Raw genomic sequence first — 20,234 nt, forward strand, 5'->3', positions numbered from 1 at the left:
GGCGTACTCAGCGTACTCGGCGTATGGCGCCGGGGTCCGTTCGTATGGAGCCCCTCCGGCGTACGGTCCTGACCGCAGCCTTGCCGTCCCGACCGAGGCTTGGGTGCCTGCTCCGACGCCCTCGTCGACAACTGTGACCGGCCCTCGCTTCGAGGAGCTGGGTCGGGGGGAACTGCGAGTCAGCAACCCCCTGCGGGTCAAAGTACTGCTTAAGACGTTCGACATAGATCGTCGGGTGCGTCGTCATTGACTTTGGAAGGTCGATGGTGTACGACGCACCATGTCTGGCCAGGACTGCAAAAGGTCCGATGAAGCGGTGCTTCAGTTTGTTGCTGCCGACAGAGCTAACAGTGTCTAGAGGTAGGCTCCTCGTGTCTAGCAACACTAAGTCACCAACCTCAAATATACTTAAGTTTCCTCTTCCTTGTTTGTCCGAGTACTCCTTTTGGTTTTATTGGGCCGCTGCCATGGCATCGCGGACCCTGCTGACAATGTTCAGCTTGGTATCCATAAAGGATTCCACCTGTTTCCGCAGCGAAACTGGCCTCACATCCGAGACCTGGGAGGAAAGGGCTTTCCGAGCCTCTCCCCCACTTAGAATAGAGGAGTCAGTGTCTCCTCGAAGAGTGAGAGGCACTCTGGGGTGGCGGAAGCCGTTCAAGTAGACCGGCGTGAACCCCGTGGACGCGTGCACCGCGTTGTTGAGCGCAAACTCAACAACTGGAAGCTGCGTCGACCACGTACGTGGATCTGCCGCGCACACACTGCGCAGAGTGTCTTCGAGCACTCGGTTGACGCGCTCTGTTTGGCCGTCGGTCTGCGGATGGTCCGCAGTGGACATCTGCAGACGAGTTCCCAGTAAAGGGAACATCGTTTTCTAAAACGCGGCAGTGAACCGCGGGTCTCGGTCCGAGACAATCGTCTCCGGGAGACCGTGATAGTGGAGCACGCCATCGACAAACAACCGTGCGGTTTGTTCGCCCGTAACAGTGACGGGAACTGGAGCAATGTACCATCTTGCTTAGCCGACACACGAACACCAAAATTCCGGTGTTGCCGTGTCCGTTGGCGGGAAGCCCAAAGATGAAGTCAAGACTCATCTACTTCCAACAATCAGCCGGTACGGGCAGGCTCTGTAGTGGAGCCGAAGAGTGCCCTGCGGGTTTGACCCGCTGACATGTTTCACATGTCTTGACGTACCGGGCGACCCACTTGTACATGTGGGTCCACCAGAAGGACTGAGAGACCGACAGAAAGGTCTTCTCGCGGCCCAAGTGGCCGCTGGAGGGCGCGTCATGCGCCTCCGCGAGGATGTCATGCTTCAGATCCTCGTCGTTGGGTACGACCACCCGTGGAGGATCCGTGGGCTCCACCCGATAATAGAGGAGGCCCTCCTTCAACTCATATCGGTGGAGCCGTGAGCGCTGTCGCGACGAGATCCAGCCGGACTTCGCGCTCGTTGTACGCAAAGGGCGGAACAATTGCGTCACCAGGCGATTGAACGTCGCCGGGGCATTAGACAAGCCCTGCGGCATGACGAGCCACTCCCAAAGCATGCCGCTTGGAGTGCTTACCGCGGTGAGCGGGATGTCACTCTCGCGCATCAGGATTTGGTAGTATCCGTCTACCAAATCCAGCGCACTGTACAGGACGCTCCCGGCCATGTTGTTCAACAACACATCCGTTCGTGGGATCGGTGTTTGGGCCGGCACCGTTGCGTTGTTCAGCTTGTTATAAGCGTGAACCAGACGCCACTTTCCGTTCGGCTTACGAACGCAGAAAGTCGGCGTCGAGTGCGGGGATTTCGACTCCCGCACCATGCCTGCCTTCGCTTTCGCGGCGAAGAAGGCATCAATGACCTCGCACTGTTCGCGCGGGAGAGGCCATTGCCTCGTGACACAATACTTTGTGCCGGGCACGAGATCAATCTCGTGCCGTACGCCTCGATCCGGTGGGAGTTGGGTCGGTGGGTGTTTGCTCACCACGTCCGCGTACTCCGTCACCAAAGGATAAACCGGATCCTTGGGGTTCTTGAGAATCTCAGAACCCAAGCGCGCCTGACGCTGCTTGTTCATGTCTTCCAGGACGTTCTCGTCCAAGACAGAGGAGGAGTTCAGCTCCTCCTGAGTGGTCTCAGGTCTCATGAGTACCATCTCAGCAATCTCTCCAGCCTTGAGGTTGGTCAGGAAAGCCTCAGCCGTCATTTCTTCGAGGTGCAGTATCTCTGCAACCTCTGGCAACGGTTCCAAGTGGACACCAGATGCCTTAACAGGTAAACCTGTCTCGCCATCGAAGATGTGATAACACTCTTCCACCGGCCTTGTCGGAGGAGCCCGGGCCCTGGACTCCGAGTCGCTTGAAGCGACGTCGATCGAAACGAAGTTCGGATCCGACTTGAGGCGGCGGCGGCGTCTTTGTCGACGGCGTCTGTGACGGGGAGCTCTGCTGCCCACGTCCAGGGATGTCGTCGCTACGACATCCGAGGCACTCGTGGCCTCGTGTGGTACTGTTGTACCCACACAGGAAGCGTGTTCAACGCCTTCCTCTTCAGTTAAGGTCTGGGCGACCGCGTGTGGCACTGTGTTACCCACACAGGAAGCGTGTTCAACGCCTTCCTCTTCAGTTAAGGTCTGGGCGACCGCGTGTGGCACTGTGTTACCCACACAGGAAGCGTATCCGACGTCTTCCTCTTCAGTTATGGTCTGGGCGACCGTGAGTGGAACTCTGTTACTCACTCTGAACACGCTGTTATCAGTGTTCATGACAGCTGCAGCTGTCTGCGGAACTAAGTTACCCGCTTGTGGACCTAAGTTACCCACTTGGCCAGCGCCTCCTCTGGGCGCTGCCACTATCAAAATATCCTCGAAGTCGTCATATACGTCGACGACTCCCAAGCATCTGCCGGACGCTTTGGTACCCTGGCAGCCCTCGCGGGCGCCCCGGGTCCTGACAGAGGTGGGAACATGACTCACCAATGCTCTGTCGGACTGCGCAGGGCGGCTGGCACCGATTGCCTTGCCTCGCCAGTCGATCCAGGGCTCGTGCTTCTCAAGCCAGGGCATGCCCAGGATCATACCATATGGATCCATATCGAGAACAGTGAACTGTTCGAGGCTGTCAAAGTCTTCAAACTTGACAGCCAGATCCACTTGGACGTTGGGGACAGTGACGACCTTCCCGTCGGCCAGTCGCACTGACACCGTCCCGTTGCCCTTGCTTTCTCTCAAAGCATCGGACAACTTGTTGCTGTTACGAGCAACCGTCTGGCGGCGTGCGAAATTCTTCGACGCCCCAGAGTCAATCAAGATTCTGAAGGGATGATCGTATCCCCGTACACATCCGTGTACTACGAGCAACCCGCCGCTGCTCTTCGCCGATTCGAGAGTGCGAAGACTCTCAGGGGCTAAGTCCCCGTGGTACGCGCCACCCGCGCACCCATCACGAAGACTTAGTTCTTCCCCAGTAGGGCGCCCCGCCCCTACTGGTTCCCTTCGTTCCCCTGTCCCCGGGATCCTGGCTTTTGCCAGCGACCCTTGAGGACGGGCTTGGGGAAGGACCGTCTGCGGAGTCTTTCCGCGGGGCAGTCACGCTTGAAGTGGCCCATCTTCCCACAGCCGAAGCAGCGGATGTCACGCTGTTCGGCGGACCCGAGCTCCATGGGAACTGGTCCGTTGGGGCTTGTTCGACCGGGAGCCGACAAGGAACTTCCAGGCCACGCTGAGGCCGGCGTACGCGCCTGGCGATGGCTGTACTCTTCTTGAAGAGCCACTTGAATCGCCTCTTCAAGGGTGCTTGACTGCACCCGGAACAGCTGAGTGCGTGCGGGGCCCACTCGAAGGCCGTCCATGAACACAGTCATCTTGATGTGTTCGTTGAGTGGGTTTCCCACTAGGGACGCCGTGAGCTCCCGTATCTCTTGCACATACTCGTGCAGTTCGCGCCTTCCTTGCTTACACGCGAGGAAGCGCGAACGCTGGCGGTACTCGTAGTTCGCCGGGAGGAACGCGGCTCGGAGCTGTTCGCACAGCTGAGCCCAGGATGTGAAACATCAAGGGGATGTTGCTTCCCGAGTGTACACCCAACTCTTAGCACGACCGCTAAGGTTGGAGAGTGCAAAAGCAACACGCAGTTGCTCGGTCGAGATCAGAGCCGCGTCCATCGCGAGCTCTACTTCTCGGACCCAGAAGTGAAGGTTCTCGCCTTCCTTCCCTTCATACAGCTTAACCTTCAGCCGTATTGGCTTCGGGTGAGGCGGATTTGCTTCCGCCGCCGGAGCCTGCAGGTTCTCCCGCACATGCGCGATGAGGCCCTGCTCGTACGCGTCGAATGCATTGACGCGCTCGAGCTGCTCAGCCGGTGTTGATACCACCAGGCTCTGCAGGGCCTCTATCCCGAAGATGCCTGCCATCTTCCGAACCGACTCGAACTGAGAGTCGTTCATATGGGAGAAGTCGTTCCTATCCATGGCAACGAGCTTCGGAGAGGTTCAGGTAGTCTACCCGCGGTGGCGTGGATTGACTACTAGTGCTACCAAGTGTGACGGGGTCACACAGCACCTTGCGCTAGAGGAAGTTATCTTCCGAGAGTATACAAACTCTCAGTGAACGGCAGCTCACAGGTCCCCCCTTTAATTAAAGAGAGCGAAGTGACCTAACTAAGGTAGATTGTAAACTGAGTATATTTATAGGTAGGTTAAGTTTGGGTTTAATACAAACTATTAGTTACCCATAGAAATGCAATGTCATTTAGCCAATGGTTGGCTTTGAACGATCTTGGTACCTTGTACCAAATATCCCGAAGTATGACGTGTCATACTCCTGAAGTGTGAAGTGTCACACTTCATGTAACCAGGGTACACTTAGGGCTACGTACCCCGTTACAGTTTGCTACTAAGTGGCTTCATTGTCCGACAAATTTTGAGGAATGGACAGCTTTTTAAGTGCTGTAAATTACAGTGTACAGTAATGAGAGCAAAAAAACTGCAACTTGTTGCAAGTACTTGCTCACTCGTAGGTGTCGGGATACTTGACAGGCACCTCGCGCACCTCGTCAGGCGACCAAAGCTTTCCTCCGGCCAATAGCTCAGTGACTTCCTCACAGGAGAGACTAACGGACGAGATGGCTTTAAAGAGCTGCCGTGACGATGTGTTCTTCGGGAAGTTGTGCAACAATCGCATGATATTTTCCGCTTCCATTGCCAGTAGTGAGTCCTGGAAAAGAGACAAAAGACCTACACAAAACATAAGCGAAGTGCTCAGGGTTGTAAGATCCTTTTCGCGCCAACGTAGAAAGGCTTACCCATGCTGGCCTGGAAGAAGAAGGGCGTGCCCAGTAGAACGTAGACATCCCAGATGCGCAACGCGAGATCCAGTGGCAAGCTCCGAGTAAATAGAGTTAGAGCCCTACACAAGCACACCTTCGTCAATTGGCAGTCCGAACAGAAATATACGCACACCAACAGCGTACCAGTCTACGGCATACATCTGTGCGTCAATACCAATCTCATGAAAGTGGGCCGCCAGGGCCGGTAATTCATACTCCAAAATCTGGTTGTACACGTCGATGTAGTGGAACGTCTGTGCCATAAGACCAGAATTCAACAGAGCTCGAAAGTTTGAAAAATAACAAAACCTCAGACCAACACGGATCGTCACGTACTCGCGTTGCCTCCAGACGGAACATGTCAAAAAGCAGGCTTGAGCTCATCAAGGCGGCCAAAGCCTTAAAAGCTGTGAAGCTGTCCATGTGAAAGCACAGCGTGGCTGCTAAGTAGCTCATTCCTTGCACATACCCCAGGTCCGGTCGGTAGCAAATGTACGCTTCTAACACCTTCGTCGTGCGCTCAGTACCCTCACCACCAGGTTGAAACAGTGGGTGGTGACCAAAAGTTCGTGGCATGTCGACATTGACGAGCTTTATGCTACGCTCTCCGTGGGCGACAAGCATCTCCGCGATGCCAACGGCATCCTGTAACATGTTTTGCGATGGCAGAACTGCGGACGACTGACTTGCTCTTTTACGATCGCTGATCTCTGGTATCAACATTGTTGTCGATGAATCCCCCGATGTATTCTCCTGACTCTGGAAGCGCTTCCCGTATTCCGTCAGTAGTGGTGCTTCACAATCTTCCATATAGGATTCCGAAGCAGATGATGCACTGCTTACATTCGAAACACTTCTTGATGGTGACTCAAGCATGACACTTGCGCTGTCGGAGCTGACTGTTGGCGTCTCGACCGCTGAGTGATCTACATCCCGCTTCAACGACATCTCCATCAGTACAGCCTGGGCTCGAGCTTTGCAGATTTGAAACAAATCTTCGTTTACTTGAAGCGTATTTCCAAGTATCCATGCCCATGCCCGGCCACGTAGCTCCTTTGGGATACCCGCAAAGCACAGTGCATCCAATAGAGGTACATCACCACGCGTGCTTCCACTCGGATGAGAAAATACTTCATCCAGCCACACCTCAGTGTACGTCCGTTTCAGCTTTGGAAGCTGCTGTCGTTTTCGCTCCATACGTCGCTCCTTAGACGCGCGTTTTTGAAGCTTCTTGAGGCTATGATGTGTGGTAGAAGTTGCATTCGAGGTCTTCGCTGCGCTGGATGGATTTCGTCCAATTAAGGTTGACTCCAATATTGACTGATGCAGATCATCGTAGCTTCCAGGAAGCAATACACGGAGTTCACCCACCCATCTGCGCCGCTCCTGCTCCGTCGTCGCACTCAAGAAGAGCTTCCTGGTCGGGGTCTGTAGCACGAACACAAAGTTGCCCGGATGTCGCACTTGGTTTTGGTCGTCAATCTATCATCAGTTGTATCACACGTGTGAGATCTTGGGGGGGGGTTAGTGCCAACGTATCGCCGATGCTACTGCCAACGCACCACTTGAACGTCTCCTAGTGTTAGCAGCAGCCGTGGCTTTCGGCCGGACTTGGTTGAGTATGTAATATCAGACTACAGGCAAAATTAATCAAAATACCAGCATTAGCCTCTAGTCTGGAGGTAGCTACAGCAGCAGCGTCTTCATCTTCAAAACACTTGCCTTTGTGAGCATAAAGTAGCGGATGCGCCAGATTTTCAAGTGCTTGCTCTGTTCGCAACGACAGCAATCCACAGAGCATAAGTCGCATCTCCAGCGTCAGCGAGTCAAAACGCACGCACTTGTTTGTGCAGATAGCCCTGTAGCACCAGCTCATGTGGAGCCGCCATGGTCAGGTTATAATACCGACGTCAAGTTGAAACAAACTTTATTAATATTATTAAATTTAAAAACCACTGACTATAACCTCATTTATGTGTAAAACACCACACTGGGAGTTTTCTTATTATTACGTTCCCAGTCCAGCACACTCAACATGCGACTTCCCGAGGTGGCGGTGGCTTCTGTATCTCATTCGTCGTCCTCTCCCTCGCCAGCGCGTGCTACCGACAGTATCCGACTTGTGCGTCCGTCCACCAGTGTACTCGCTCCCCCTTCCGCTACCGACACAAGCTCGGGCGGATGGACGCTGCCACCTTTGAACCAGTTCATGACACTTCCTAGGCGCTTTATGCCCTCGAGCTTCGGCACCTCTGGGGACAACAGCATAGCCAGCAATCCCAGTAGTAGTGGAGCAGATACAGAGAACCGAAACAGGAACGCCACGGCCAATCGAGCCGCAATGGAAAGTCTGCTTAATGACGAGGACGAGGACTGGGGAACTCAGAACCACTTCGTTCTGCCCCGCAGGGTGTATTTCCAAGACGTTCACGACCCTAACGATACAGGCACAGGCCCAGTAAATCAGCCCGAGGAGATTGATCTCACTGTCTCGTCGGATGAGGACGAAGGCAGCGGGCAGAACGCAGCAGATAGCGGCGAAATCATCGAGATTCTGGATTCTTCGGGCGTTTCGCAGCCGGCGCCTTTACCTCGAAAGCGACGACGACCAGGAGCCAACACAATGCTAGAGCCTAAACGCCAGCGCATGACAGACATGATGAGAAGCGCAGAGTCCACCAATATCAGCATACAGAACAGTGAGACGGTGGAGGAATTTAAGCGACGACTCAAGTGCAGCATCTGTCTAGACGTACTGGAAGACATGACCTCCACTTTATGTGGCCACATCTTCTGTGCTTGCTGCATCCACCAAGCGATTCGAGCCAGTGGAAAGTGTCCTCTGTGCCAGCGTCGTCTACATTTCAAGGACACACATCGCCTATTCTTTTGAAAATTTGGCTAAAGAGGAACCACTCTGAGGTCAGTATTTTTTTTTTTTGGCGTCAACGGTACTACAGAGCCAGACCTGCTTCAGGGTAGAATCGATTGAAGTTTAGCCGGAGTAAGATACACTACGCAGCAAGTGGCACCACACATTTTTTTCTATCAAAATCTCTAAAGCCATCGCAAAAACCAAGGGCAAAAGGAGACGGTTCACGTACCTCCGACAACTCGCGTGTGTTTCGCTCTGCATCACGAGTGACGCTGTGCAGACTGCCAACCAAAACTCGGAGCGCAACGTCGAACTCGTAGCACAACGATCGAATGCGAGTCTCTTCGGAAACTCTCCCGGTCACTTGTCTTTCTAATGCCCGCACGAATCCGGTCAAGCTCCAGGCTGCTGCTAGCGTGTCCAAAAAAGCTGAGCGGATCTGCGAATTACGAGCCATCCTCGTCAACAACAATGAAGACCCAGGGAGGAGGAAAGGCTTACCGCAAGTGTGGATCTGTCCAGGAAGCAGCAGCGAGTTGCAACAGATACATAATCCTCATGGCAGCGACGCAGCTCTACCAATTGTGTTGCCTTGTGTACTGCATGCTCAAGTTCTGACCACGCCATCATTAACACCTATGACGACACAAATGTTAGCACGAAAACCATACGCTGCTAATATCTCGGTTTGCACAAACCTTTGTTGCAAAAGTTTCGTTGAATGCCCGAAGGAACGATTGCATCTTGTATACTACGCCTCCGCACAACCGCTCAAGTAAAGGAGAAAGCTGTCCTTGTGCACGGATGGAGCGCAGTAGATCCCAAGTCTCTCGCATTTCGACTGATGTCAGTCTCACGTGAAGTAGGAATCGGTGCATTTTCTTGTAATATTCCAGCGACTGCGTGGTGATCACGAAACCCATCGGCCACTTTAAGTCGTACACCAACTCAATTTCATGGAGTAGGCTTGGAACGGCTGGCCTCATCGTCAGACTATCTAGCACTGGAGGAAGAAAACTGGTGTGAGGATTGTGGTGATGTGAGCTTTGTGCGAGAAACCCACTCTGTGACAGTGTTGCGGTCGTGTTGTACTGAAAAGCTTGCGAAATTGGATCTAGCGTCACGGATCCCTCGATCATGGCCAAAGTGAAAGCGGACGAAAGGCGGCCTTCAAGTCCCCAGTTTACACGAGTAGTTGAGTCCAATCCCTGGAGAAAATCACGCGCAAAGATGTCCATCGAGAGCCCTTCTGACATAAGCATCAACCTCCGCAGCCAACATAGATGATCAAGCAACTGCAGTGAGTTACGAAACCACTCCACCGCCACCTGCTCCAGCTTCACGGCAACGAGACGGACGGGGATTTTCACACAGCAGTCGACGAGCGACTTAAAGGAAGTAAATTCCGCCTCAGAAGCAGTCTGCAATATTCGGCGACGGAAGAGATTAGTCATGTTAGAGAACATACAGCAGGTATGTATGGGCGAGAGTAGATTACCTCTGTCAATACCTGCGTCAGCAGCTCGGAATCTTGTTGCGGGATAGTCACCGAAAAGAAAGGATGCACGGGAGGAAGAGACAATCGAACACAGTTTGGTGATTCAGCAATACCAGCCATTCGACTTTCTACAGAACAAAAGTCGTCATCTCGACCGCTTTTTCGATCTGTAGATTCCACCTCATCACGAGTTGGATCCTGCATTTCAATGTCTCGCTCTTCCAGTAGGGGGGTCTCGATCAATATGGTATCACCCATTGGTTCGGTTTGAGCACTGTTGTTGCCTTCCATATCGACGTCAACAATTGCATATGCTGCTCCAGAATCAACATCAGGCTCCGCTTGAGCCTTTTCGCCGAACTGCTCATCAAGTCGCCCATATAATGTCCCATACATTTCAGCTCCGCTTCCTCCAGGTTCGTTTAAAATACGGATACTCGTTTTTCCGAAATCAATTTCACTAGATACAGGGTCGTTGAGAATGCCGGAGCTGCGACTGCCAGCTTCTTTATTCACTTTCACCGAAGCTCTCCAAATACCGTCATTATCGGATGCCGATCTTCGGGACCCCGCTTCCTTATCCACTCTTACTGATGTTTTCCGGACCCCATCGTCAGTTGTAGCTGCGGTCCGACTTCCCGCTTCCGCGTTCACCTTCACCGATCCTCTCCACTCGGAAGTTGAGGCTACCATCGACGGCATCTCAGAAGTAATTATTTCCTCAGACACTTGCTTGTTGTTGTCGACTATAGAATTCACCTCTTTTACGTCATCAGCACGAGTTATTGACTCGTAACTCTGTTTTGCTTTCTCTATAGCACGTGAACGTTGGTTAGAGCAGTTAAACAAAATGGCTACAGCAAATTCACAAGCGCAGTCGTACCTGCTGCCCACAACTCCATTTCATCTACCCTGACACGTTGAAGCTGTTCCTTTGCGGTCGACAAGCGCACGACACGATCTCGTCGCCATTTCATGTAATCATGCCGCTCTTCAGCACCTTTCATCAATTCTGAGTGTCTACATTACACATCAAAGTACAAACTATGTAAGCCCATGCTACTCAAGACGCAAAGACATAGCGATGACGTACTTGTTCAAAAGAGCCTCGCGTCCATAAGCCTCCTGGTCTGCTAGAGCCGTCGCTTCATCGGAGAGTCGTTTTGCTTCATCAGCTTGTTCCTGCTGCTTCAGTTGAAGCCTTTGTCGCTTCTGTTCCAGCACTTGTTGGTCTAACATGTTTTGTTGCTGCAGCTGAGATCTTCGTATTGTTTCAGCCTATTCAAGCACAATAGGACAGGATTGAGTACTACCGTTGTACTAAGCAATCTTCAAGTAATGGAGGCCCTTACAATTGACACACTTGCGTCCTCGCGCATATAATATCGTATTGGCCCCTCTTCAGGTGCTGCTGCACCAGACATTTCGGTCTCAGATGCCTCTGAGCTCTTTGAATGGTGGGCATCTCCACTATTTGCCATGGCTTCAACTGTTGCTGTCCACTTGTCCGCGTGTTCGTCACCCCCACCAGTAAGCATACTCAAAGGTTGCATGTTTACCTAAAGTTTTCAACGACATTGCCAGAATAATCACAACGAGAAAAGTAACCATTTTTTCACCACCTACCAGCGGATGCGTATAGGCAATTGCGTTAACACTTCGTAGAAGCACTTGGACTTGACTGACGTGAAAAACCATAGAAGCGATATCAGCCATAAACTTAGGAAACATCCTGATGGCTTCAGTCGGTAGGTCCTCGTTGAATAGCCCATCACCGCCTCCCGCAGAGGCTTTCTCTAGCAGGTTTCTGCTCCACATTGTAACTTCAAACTCGTTCTAAATAAGTAAGTTAAGTAAGTTTACCAACAAGAGAACACGTCAAAGTAAACTTCAGCTACGCCACAAAATTCAATTTAGGACGTACAAAAGGATCTGTTGATTCATCCACCCTCCCCGATGAAACAAGATCGGTAAGAACGACCAAGAACGGCGAGCACGACTTTACAAGAAACCAGACCACCAACTCCTCCATCCGTCCCGAGGAATCGCCCACGTGTAGGGAGGACGCATAGTGGTGCAAACGGTTAATCAACGCAATTCCACGAGGGAATTCACCTATTCAATCCAATGAAGAACAATCATGAATAAAAACGATCTCATCTCGGGAGAATTGAAACACCTACCATGTTGCAACAGCGGCCAGAAGAGGTCGGCATCGCAGCCAAAGATGACGCCGATGGTTTCAAGAGCACAACAGATTTTGCGCGTCTTGCACAATAGTTTTGCGATAGAAATAGGTTCATCATCTTGATCTACCTCGCTTAAAGAAGATTCCACGCATTGCTGCGTGATCGTCTCTACAAGCGTCTAATACAAACAACGGATTAGAGTGTGCACTGGAGCATTACCGCATACACGAGATTACTCGATGTGTAGACAGGTACAGCAGAAGTGCATCTCCCATGGCTTGGAGCGTCTTCCCTCCTCGTGCAGGATCTTGGGCATAATAGATTCCTAGTAGCTCTAATCGCATAACCATGGTGCCAGCTTTCCGGAATACCTAACCAAACAGCATGCACGAGTCAACGTACACAGAGGGAATCCTAACGTGAAGCAATGACAAACACCGAAGCCAAACTCACCTGCAAAACGGACATTGTAGCCGAGACAGTTGTGTTAGGGAGCTGGATCCCACGCATTCCAGGCAATTGGAATGTTGCCGACTGGAAATCTCTTCGGAATAGTGTCGAGTCGACTCCACTCAATGCTCTCAGCGAATCCTTTGCAATTACGGTCAATGTAAGCGACGATTGTCTAAATAGCCCCACCATATCTTAGCTCCACTGACCTCAATCAGATCTTGCTCGTGTATCTCTAATGGGATGTGCCCGTTGCATGCGAAATTATTAGGAATCGCTAGGTCACGAATTGATCGTTGTCTTTCCAAAACGGACGGCTTGGCGTAATTCTCACGCAGGCCCACCCGCTCTCCCAGGTCTTCCCATGCGTAAGTTCGAGCTACCCAAGGTTCGATACTATCAAGCGAGCACATTTCCGATCCCCACGACGAGTTTTCTGTGATGCTGCTCGCATCTCCCCAGTCTGCGTATCTGCTACACTGCACTTCGTGGGTGCCGTCATAGAAGAAAACTTCTTTCCTTGGTCTCAAAATTGTTAGTTGTTTCCCAGGCTTCACTGACATGAGTGTCTTGATCGGATCGCTCGAAGCTTGTCCATGACGCTGACACTTTGGCGTATCTCTACTACATAACAGTGCATTAGCAAGACTTGACAGTGCTTGGTTCGTGCAAACTGACATGTGTGCCAAAATGAGACCAGGATCATCTTGGCTGCCAGGGAGACCAAAAAATCGATTAGGCTACTCGCGCACGTGCATCAACGTGACATTAGTATAGCCTGGATCGTCCTTTTGAGCTTTCTCATCACCCACCTGCTTGAATCGTGTCATACATGTTGCAAGGAGCCCTTTGCCCTCGGATTTAGTCACGTCGTTATCAGGACACCATAAACTGGCGCGTTGGCTTAACATCCCATTCCCAAAACTGCCAAACAAGTCCTGCGAGAAGAGTCTGAGCACAGTCGTCAGTGAGCCAGCCAAAAGTGCGCCTTCCAGATGCAATGCTTACGCTTTCTCTTGCAGCGGCACCGATGCCTTATGAAAGAGCGCTCTTGAGCGCTGCACCATATCAATGTTGTTCATTCGAATACGATCGCCGATGCGTTTTTTCTCGGTGGTGAAAACCTGTCAACAGGCGAACGTGACGATGAGGAAATCAAAACTGAAGCACATCAGCCACACTAACACGGCAAAGCACTGTCATACCATACTAGACTGGTCGTTCGTTGACTGCATAACGTCTTCGAGCACAAATGTGTTACCGTCTTCTCCGCCAGCAAGCGCAACAAGCAGCCGCATAATGTCGTCCATTGGAACTGTCACACATACACACACGCACAAGCTTTGGTCATCGGCTGAGTCGTTTTCTCTATTCAATTGTCCGACAGACCTGTCGCCTCTGCACTCTGCTCAATGCTCATGCAGCGCTCCACCACGCGATCCATGCGGTTCACGACGTTGGTTCTGCTCAAAATAAAAACGCTGAGACTCTGTCCACAAAATCGCCATAGGATATGCCACGTACATATCTGCGTCTTCTCCGCGCATTAGTAGTTTCTCTCGTATCTCCAGAAGCTCGGTCTGCACCGACACGCCACCATCCTCGCGCTTCATTTAAATAATTGTCAGTTAGGAATAAGGAGGAAGAGCACTTGGCTGGCAATCAGCGACACATACAGAGCTCAGAAGACGCCGGAATACTGGCAGCATACGACGAAACTCACTCCTAGACTCGCTGCAGATGTGAGATCGTAAATGCAGCAGTAGATCCACCACGCCGGCCTCGTCAGCCATCGCCATCAAAGCTAGTAGCGAGGCCTCGCGTACCAAAAACAGTACATTCCTGTCTAAAGCGATGAACTAACAGCTACCGGTACATTATCCAAACCCTACCAAGACTCCAAGTATATGTGTGATAAACGATACATGTAGGCCCTAGAGAACTGTGTTCTGTGCTTCAAAATGGGTTAGGGCTTTCTGCTTGCCTTATTTTGTGCTTGCAGTTTTGATAATCTGTGCTGTGGTTGTCCAAGTAAATTGTGACGGGGTCACACAGTAGAGGAAGTTATCCTCCGTGAGTATACAAACTCTCAGTGAACGGCAGTTCACAAGTCCCCTCTTTAGTTAAAAGAGAGCGAAGTGACCTAATTAAGGTAGAATGTAAACTGAGTATATATATAGGTAGATAAAGCTTGGGTTTAATACAAACTATAAGTCACCTATAGAAATGCAATGTCGTTAACCAATGGTTGGCTTTGAACGACCTTGGTACTTTGTACCAGTGTCACAGGTTTTCACGCTCTGAGAGCGCGTCGGAAGTCTGGTGTAGTGTGCATGGCTGGTCTGGTTAAGCACGACAGACGCTGAGCTTGGGCTGGGGAGGCTTGAGGCTTGAAGCTCAAATAGAAGAATGAACGTGTGAGAGGGGAGGGGGGGGGCGAAACGGGTGCAGCCGCGAATCACACAAAGTAGTGGATGCAGCCACACACACAGTGGTCACACGCCTCCGAGACCATCTGAAGCCTATCCGAGTCTGCATCGCGGCTGCGGTGATAGCGAGCAGCACGTGCGAACTGCAGTTCTGTGACTTACAGCACTCTAAAATCTACTTGAAGTAAAATACAATGTACATAAGAGGGTTAACCATGTTAGCAACTATTCGAATGCAAGCCTTGTCTTGGTGTTACTGTGCACCCGACGTCTACGTGCCAGAGCTGCAGGAATCTTAGCGTCATAGGATGGCAGCCAGCTATACACCGTAGTTTCATGATATTCTTTGCTTGGATTGGATTGAGGAAGTAAAATTTGTGGGTCGTTTCCTTTGATGCGCAAAGCTGTAGGGTAGTAAAAAAGAATTGGTTATTACAGTTGAAGTGAACGTAAAGTACGTAATCTATCAAAGAGTCTAATTCTGTTAAAATCGCATCCCATCATAAAAAATATTGTTGAACTAAGCCGCCGCCCAAGCTGGTTCAATAACATAAATTGAATTTCACTCATTTACCAAGTACCAATCATAGCGCTTATACCAGATTTTGAGCCAATCCCGAGTCGCTTAAGCAGTGTTTATCTTGAGAGGTCACATCGCAGGACTCGACCGCGAGCTCTGCCGCTACCAAGGCCTGCAGCCAACGGGGTGGTGCCAAGTGGCAGAGACCACCTTAGGCTCAGCCACTCACAGCCCAGCGAAGGAGTAAGAGGGGTGCGCTGACCCTTCAGCTCCATCAGTTTAAAATTGATCGGTGTAGGAGGCAAGCGACGCCTTGGCACCGACTGCGTGTTTTATGGCAACTTCTTCCGATGTCGTCGACGGCAAGCCTTTACTGCATGGTCCAGAGAAGCTGCCGACTATTATAGGTGAGCACTGCCCTATCCACGAGAGAGGAAACACCACATCACTCTGGCTTGTGTAAAGGGCGCCAACAAAATTCAGTTGGGATCTCAGCAAAAAACAAAACAGGGCTCCAGCAAAAACATAACGGGGCGCCGGCAAAATGTTTTCTCCCCTTTCTTCAGCAAGTTGTAAAAAATTATAGTCCGTTACTCTAATTATAGTCTTCCAATTGTTCCAAAAAACAAACTCGGAGTGGACCAACAGCGGCGTACTGGAAGGTGAGGAGGGGCAGCTCCCGTTTCTCGTGTACTATACATGCTCTGACACTGTCGCGCGGTGCATTATTTAGATGGGAATCTACTCGACACGCTTCATAGGTTCTCAGTCTTGGAATTGCGCATTTTAAAGTTTGTGAACGGCAGCAACAGTGAGAAGCCCGTACACCTATATACTCACGCTTTATCTGCGTGCTACTCGGTAAATCTAACATACTTCATATGTCCCAACCTGTTGCGCTTTGCTTATAGACATTTTCTGGCGAAGATCGGGGAAGGCGCGCACTGTTTTATCTAAAGAAACGATACGAAATCGCCCCTTTGCCAAATGTTCAAGCTATTTCTGGTGCTTTTGCACTTTCACGCAGTCCAACTGGCTTGGGCTGCTACAACGCAGTATACAATGCTGCTGAGCGCTAGCTCAATGATTCCTTAAACCCCCGTCAAGTCACAAACTACTTTTAAAATTTGATTTTCTTTTTGCTTTCGCCTCACCTAGCATGTTATGGATTTAAAGACCAAGAATGTTATTCAAATTGCTTAGAAGCACATGCAAAAGTACCTATATCTTAAGTATTGCGTCAATTTTTTACCTTGACCTCCCGATGCCGGTGCTCCGCAGAATGTCTCGAAGGCTGTTAAGACAAACCGTCCGCAGTTATAGCTGTCTATTTGGACGCCCATATCCGATGCAAAGGTCCGAATTCTGTATCGGGAGCCCTTGTTGGGGGGTGGGAGCAGTGGTATAATGCTAGTGGCAACTTTTTTTACATCACTTTGATATGATGAAGCCATCGGATCGTACACCAATACTGTTGCAGTGGCAAGCTGCACCATGATGCCACACCAGTGAACACCGTTGCAATTAAGTGGGATCAGGACCAATTCATCCGATAGACCAAAAAACAATTTGGCTAGGTCCTCAGCAGTAATCCCAACAGTCCCATTAAACACAACTCCAATGCTCCCCGTATTGATAGCCACAATGTCTGCTCGATTTCCAAAGTTTTTCGCCAGAAGTAAATTAACAGTTCCGTCACTAAGCGAACCATTTCCAGATACGTCAATGTACTCCATCTGTATATTAAAAAACAATATTTGCGTTCATCAGTTTGTTTGATGGTTTAGCAATATTAAGATGATCGATGAGTATCTTACCTTGAGTGACGACAGGGGGAGGCTTTTCAAGCGCTCCTCGACACCAGTATCTCTCGTTACCTTGAAGTGAGGGGAGACGACGATAGAGAAGTCGATACCTTGGATCCATAAAAGCGCCTTCTTGATATCTTTGACAGCCGACATGGCAGTGTGCCACCTCTTCATGATGTTGACGGTCGTCGTGGACAATGTTCCAACGCCCTCGATTTTCAGTGCGATATCCTTTTCAGCTAGACTTTTAGTTTTTTCCTTGAAGCGAGGTGACCTTTTGAGAGCAGCGCCTAATAATATCCCTTGGTAGGATCTTGCTAATTTTATCAGGGAACAATAGCGAGCTGGTCGGCACCTTGTTTAGACGGACTGCAGTAATTCTTGGGGTTTTCTCGAAATAAAAACTTTTGACGCTTTTTAAAAATTGTCTTGATTCGTATGTCGGAAGTCTTGAAAAAATCATATCAAGTGACTTTACTGTCAGCGGATCGCGATTATCAGTTTCGTGGACCTCCTCCACCAAGTAGCCGTCATCCATGCCAGCCGCATCTAAATTAACCTCGACACCTGGTTGAGTCACTGCTCCTACTGGTTCGCCACCGGGCCGCTCACACTCAGCATTCAGCATCACCGCCTCCTGTTCTTTGCGGATAATCGCACCTTCATGTTCCACCGACCCTACGCTCTGCCTCTGGAGAGAAGCCTGCGGCTCTGCGCCATTAACACTACCAGTAGTCGCCGTAACGCCGTGACACCCCTCTTCCTCTTCAGCAGCACACACATGCGAGCACACACCAAACTTTAAATGAATAGCACAGCCACACTTGTTGTTCTCAGCATCCACGAGCCATCCATCTTGTGGCATATTGACACGATGTGCACGGCGGGTAGACCATTTTACACTGTCACGATACAGTCGAGACGCCTTGCTTTTTTCCGCCTTTTCTAAAACCAAACCTAGTACGAATGGATCTTCTTCGTTTTCAACCACGTTGTTTGCAAGGTGTCGCATTGTTTCCATCGCAGTGGTGTCAATATGCACCTCCAGAATATGCATCACCTGGACTCTTGTCTCATCATTCGAACGACCCACAAGCACAGCCTTTGTTTTCAGCATCCATTTTGCCGCCTTCTTGATCTCGCCGTTTGGTGTCGCGATGGATGTTGTCGGTGACGGCACGTCGGACCCCACATCCTCAGCCAACCTAATCGTACTTCGCAAAAGTGCGCACACCTAACTCATTTTGCGATGAACATGCCTCTTTACAGTTGCATTGAATACCTCACATGGATTGTTTGTTGTACCGTAACTTGAAGGGGAATGAAAAATCTGCCATCTCCAATATCTGCCTTCCGTCCACTGCTCTTCAAAATATGTCGCAAATACTCTTAGACATGGCTCAGACCTCCAACTCGAAATTACTCTATCCTTCACTGCGCAATACTCAGTGTAACTTGTCGCGTAATGCATATCCATTATATCTGTGAAAACAGCGACCCCTGGCCCAGTTTCGAGATGCCTTGTTCTTTTGTGAACGCTCTAAAGTACGTGGAAAAAGCACATCAAATATTTGCTGTCACTGAATGCAGCTACGGCCCGAAGTGCATTAAATTGAGCGTCTTCCGCGTCGCCTAAGATGGCATCAACCCGAAGGGTGGTCTAAAATAATTTTTTATACACTCTGGCGACGCTGTCAAAGGCCATTTCGTACTCTCTATGGGTTCGAGCACTGACGATCACAATTGCGGCAAGGTGATAAACCCTTGACCGATCTGTGAATTCACACGAGACAACAGGATAACCTAGGTCGCTCAGTTTAAAGGTCGCGTCAGTGTGAAACAAGCGAAAATGTTCGCTTCCGTGAAGCTGCTTTACTTTTGTCAGCAAATTGGCTGTTGTTACACCCAAAACGAACGGGTCTTCTTCACTGCCCTTCCCGATCCGTGGATATCCATCAACACCATCTACAGGCCCAAATAGAAATGCCTTGTCACAGTCGATGCCTTCAAAATAAGGGTTCTCTTTTGTCAGTTTCTTCACGGCTTCCCGTGTATTCCGAGATAAGTTTTTCTTTCGGAGTCTCTTTACACAGTCTGACACCTGCTGCCGCGATGGTAACCCCAGTGGAGGTGGTGCAACATCAGTTGTACGACGAAGGTTACTCCAAATATCGCGTGGTCGTACTCCGCATGAATCCATTCTAGTAATAAATTCTTTCACTTCATCGTTATCGGTATACGATGTTGTCCAGCGCATTGTTCCTCCCCCCTAAAGTGTTTTTTGTCGTTACAGTAGACACGCCACGCGGGTCTAGATGTACATTCCCAGTACTTCCACTGCACACCACACTGCATACCTCCATTCATATATTCCTTGCTTGCACATGTCGGGCTGATACACTCCAGTCGTCATAGCGTGGTCGGCGTTGCATATCTTACAGTCCATCTCACGCTTTACGTATGCACCGGAGCAGCAGAAATCTGAAGCTCGCAGCTTGACAAAGTCTGCGCTCGTTGCATGTTCCGCCAATAGTGCCCAGTTATGACGTGGCATCCTTCGGTTTTGCGCTCGGTGCTAGTAGGATAAGCACAGGTGCCAATGAGGTGAATGCACGGCGTGCCGGGGGTCAACTGGAGCTAAAACAGTTTATGGCGAGCAACTGTAGAACTGGTTGTAACACGACTGCGCCCGCTCCAACCAATCAAGTAAAGATGCACACTGCTGATGCTGGTTTACTCGACCGGTCGAGTTATTGTGCATGTGGTCGAGTTAACCTGCAAGCAGCTGATGCTGGTTTACTCGACCGGTCGAGTTATTGTGCATGTGGTCGAGTTATTGTGCAAATGGTCGAGTTATTGTGCATGTGGTCGAGTTATTGTGCAAGTGGTCGAGTTAACCTGCAAGCAGCTGATGCTGGTTTACTCGACCGGTCGAGTTATTGTGCAAGTGGTCGAGTTAATCTGCAAGCAGCTGATGCTGGTTTACTCGACCGGTCGAGTTATTGTGCAAATGGTCGAGTTATTGTGCATATGGTCGAGTTATTGTGCAATTGGTCGAGTTAACCTGCAAGCAGCGGATGCTGGTTTACTCGACCGGTCGAGTTATTGTGCAAGTGGTCGAGTTAATCTGCAAGCAGCTGATG

At 50.4% G+C, this 20,234-nt stretch overlaps 4 protein-coding genes across 4 annotated transcripts; 1 reads left to right on the forward strand and 3 right to left on the reverse strand.

The window, feature by feature from the left end:
* Positions 1-5,003: 5,003 nt before the first annotated feature.
* PITG_18461 (uncharacterized protein) lies at positions 5,004-7,211 on the reverse strand (the record flags this gene model as incomplete). The annotated part of the gene is made up of 9 exons (XM_002896338.1): positions 5,004-5,230; positions 5,299-5,402; positions 5,467-5,576; positions 5,659-6,032; positions 6,159-6,189; positions 6,238-6,559; positions 6,644-6,804; positions 6,885-6,956; positions 7,164-7,211. 9 exons carry the CDS (start codon positions 7,209-7,211, stop codon positions 5,004-5,006), a joined length of 1,449 nt encoding a protein of 482 aa, XP_002896384.1.
* Positions 7,212-7,538: 327 nt separating this feature from the next.
* On the reverse strand, positions 7,539-9,459 carry PITG_18463 (uncharacterized protein; the record flags this gene model as incomplete). Its single annotated transcript, XM_002896340.1, has 6 exons — positions 7,539-8,223; positions 8,291-8,336; positions 8,427-8,636; positions 8,699-8,833; positions 8,896-9,200; positions 9,261-9,459. The coding sequence occupies 6 exons, from the start codon at positions 9,457-9,459 to the stop codon at positions 8,204-8,206; spliced, it is 915 nt and encodes a 304-aa protein (XP_002896386.1).
* PITG_18462 (uncharacterized protein) lies at positions 7,553-8,215 on the forward strand (the record flags this gene model as incomplete). The annotated part of the gene is made up of 1 exon (XM_002896339.1): positions 7,553-8,215. One exon carries the CDS (start codon positions 7,553-7,555, stop codon positions 8,213-8,215), a length of 663 nt encoding a protein of 220 aa, XP_002896385.1.
* Positions 9,460-12,371: 2,912 nt separating the features above from the next.
* Positions 12,372-14,157, reverse strand: PITG_18464 (uncharacterized protein; the record flags this gene model as incomplete). Its single annotated transcript, XM_002896341.1, has 7 exons — positions 12,372-12,509; positions 12,544-12,955; positions 13,343-13,458; positions 13,540-13,649; positions 13,724-13,797; positions 13,859-13,941; positions 14,011-14,157. 4 exons carry the CDS (start codon positions 13,642-13,644, stop codon positions 12,372-12,374), a joined length of 771 nt encoding a protein of 256 aa, XP_002896387.1.
* Between the last annotated feature and the right edge of the window lie 6,077 nt (positions 14,158-20,234).

This window comes from Phytophthora infestans, genomic scaffold (genome assembly GCF_000142945.1).
Source record: "Phytophthora infestans T30-4 supercont1.62 genomic scaffold, whole genome shotgun sequence".
Lineage (NCBI taxonomy): Eukaryota > Oomycota > Peronosporomycetes > Peronosporales > Peronosporaceae > Phytophthora > Phytophthora infestans.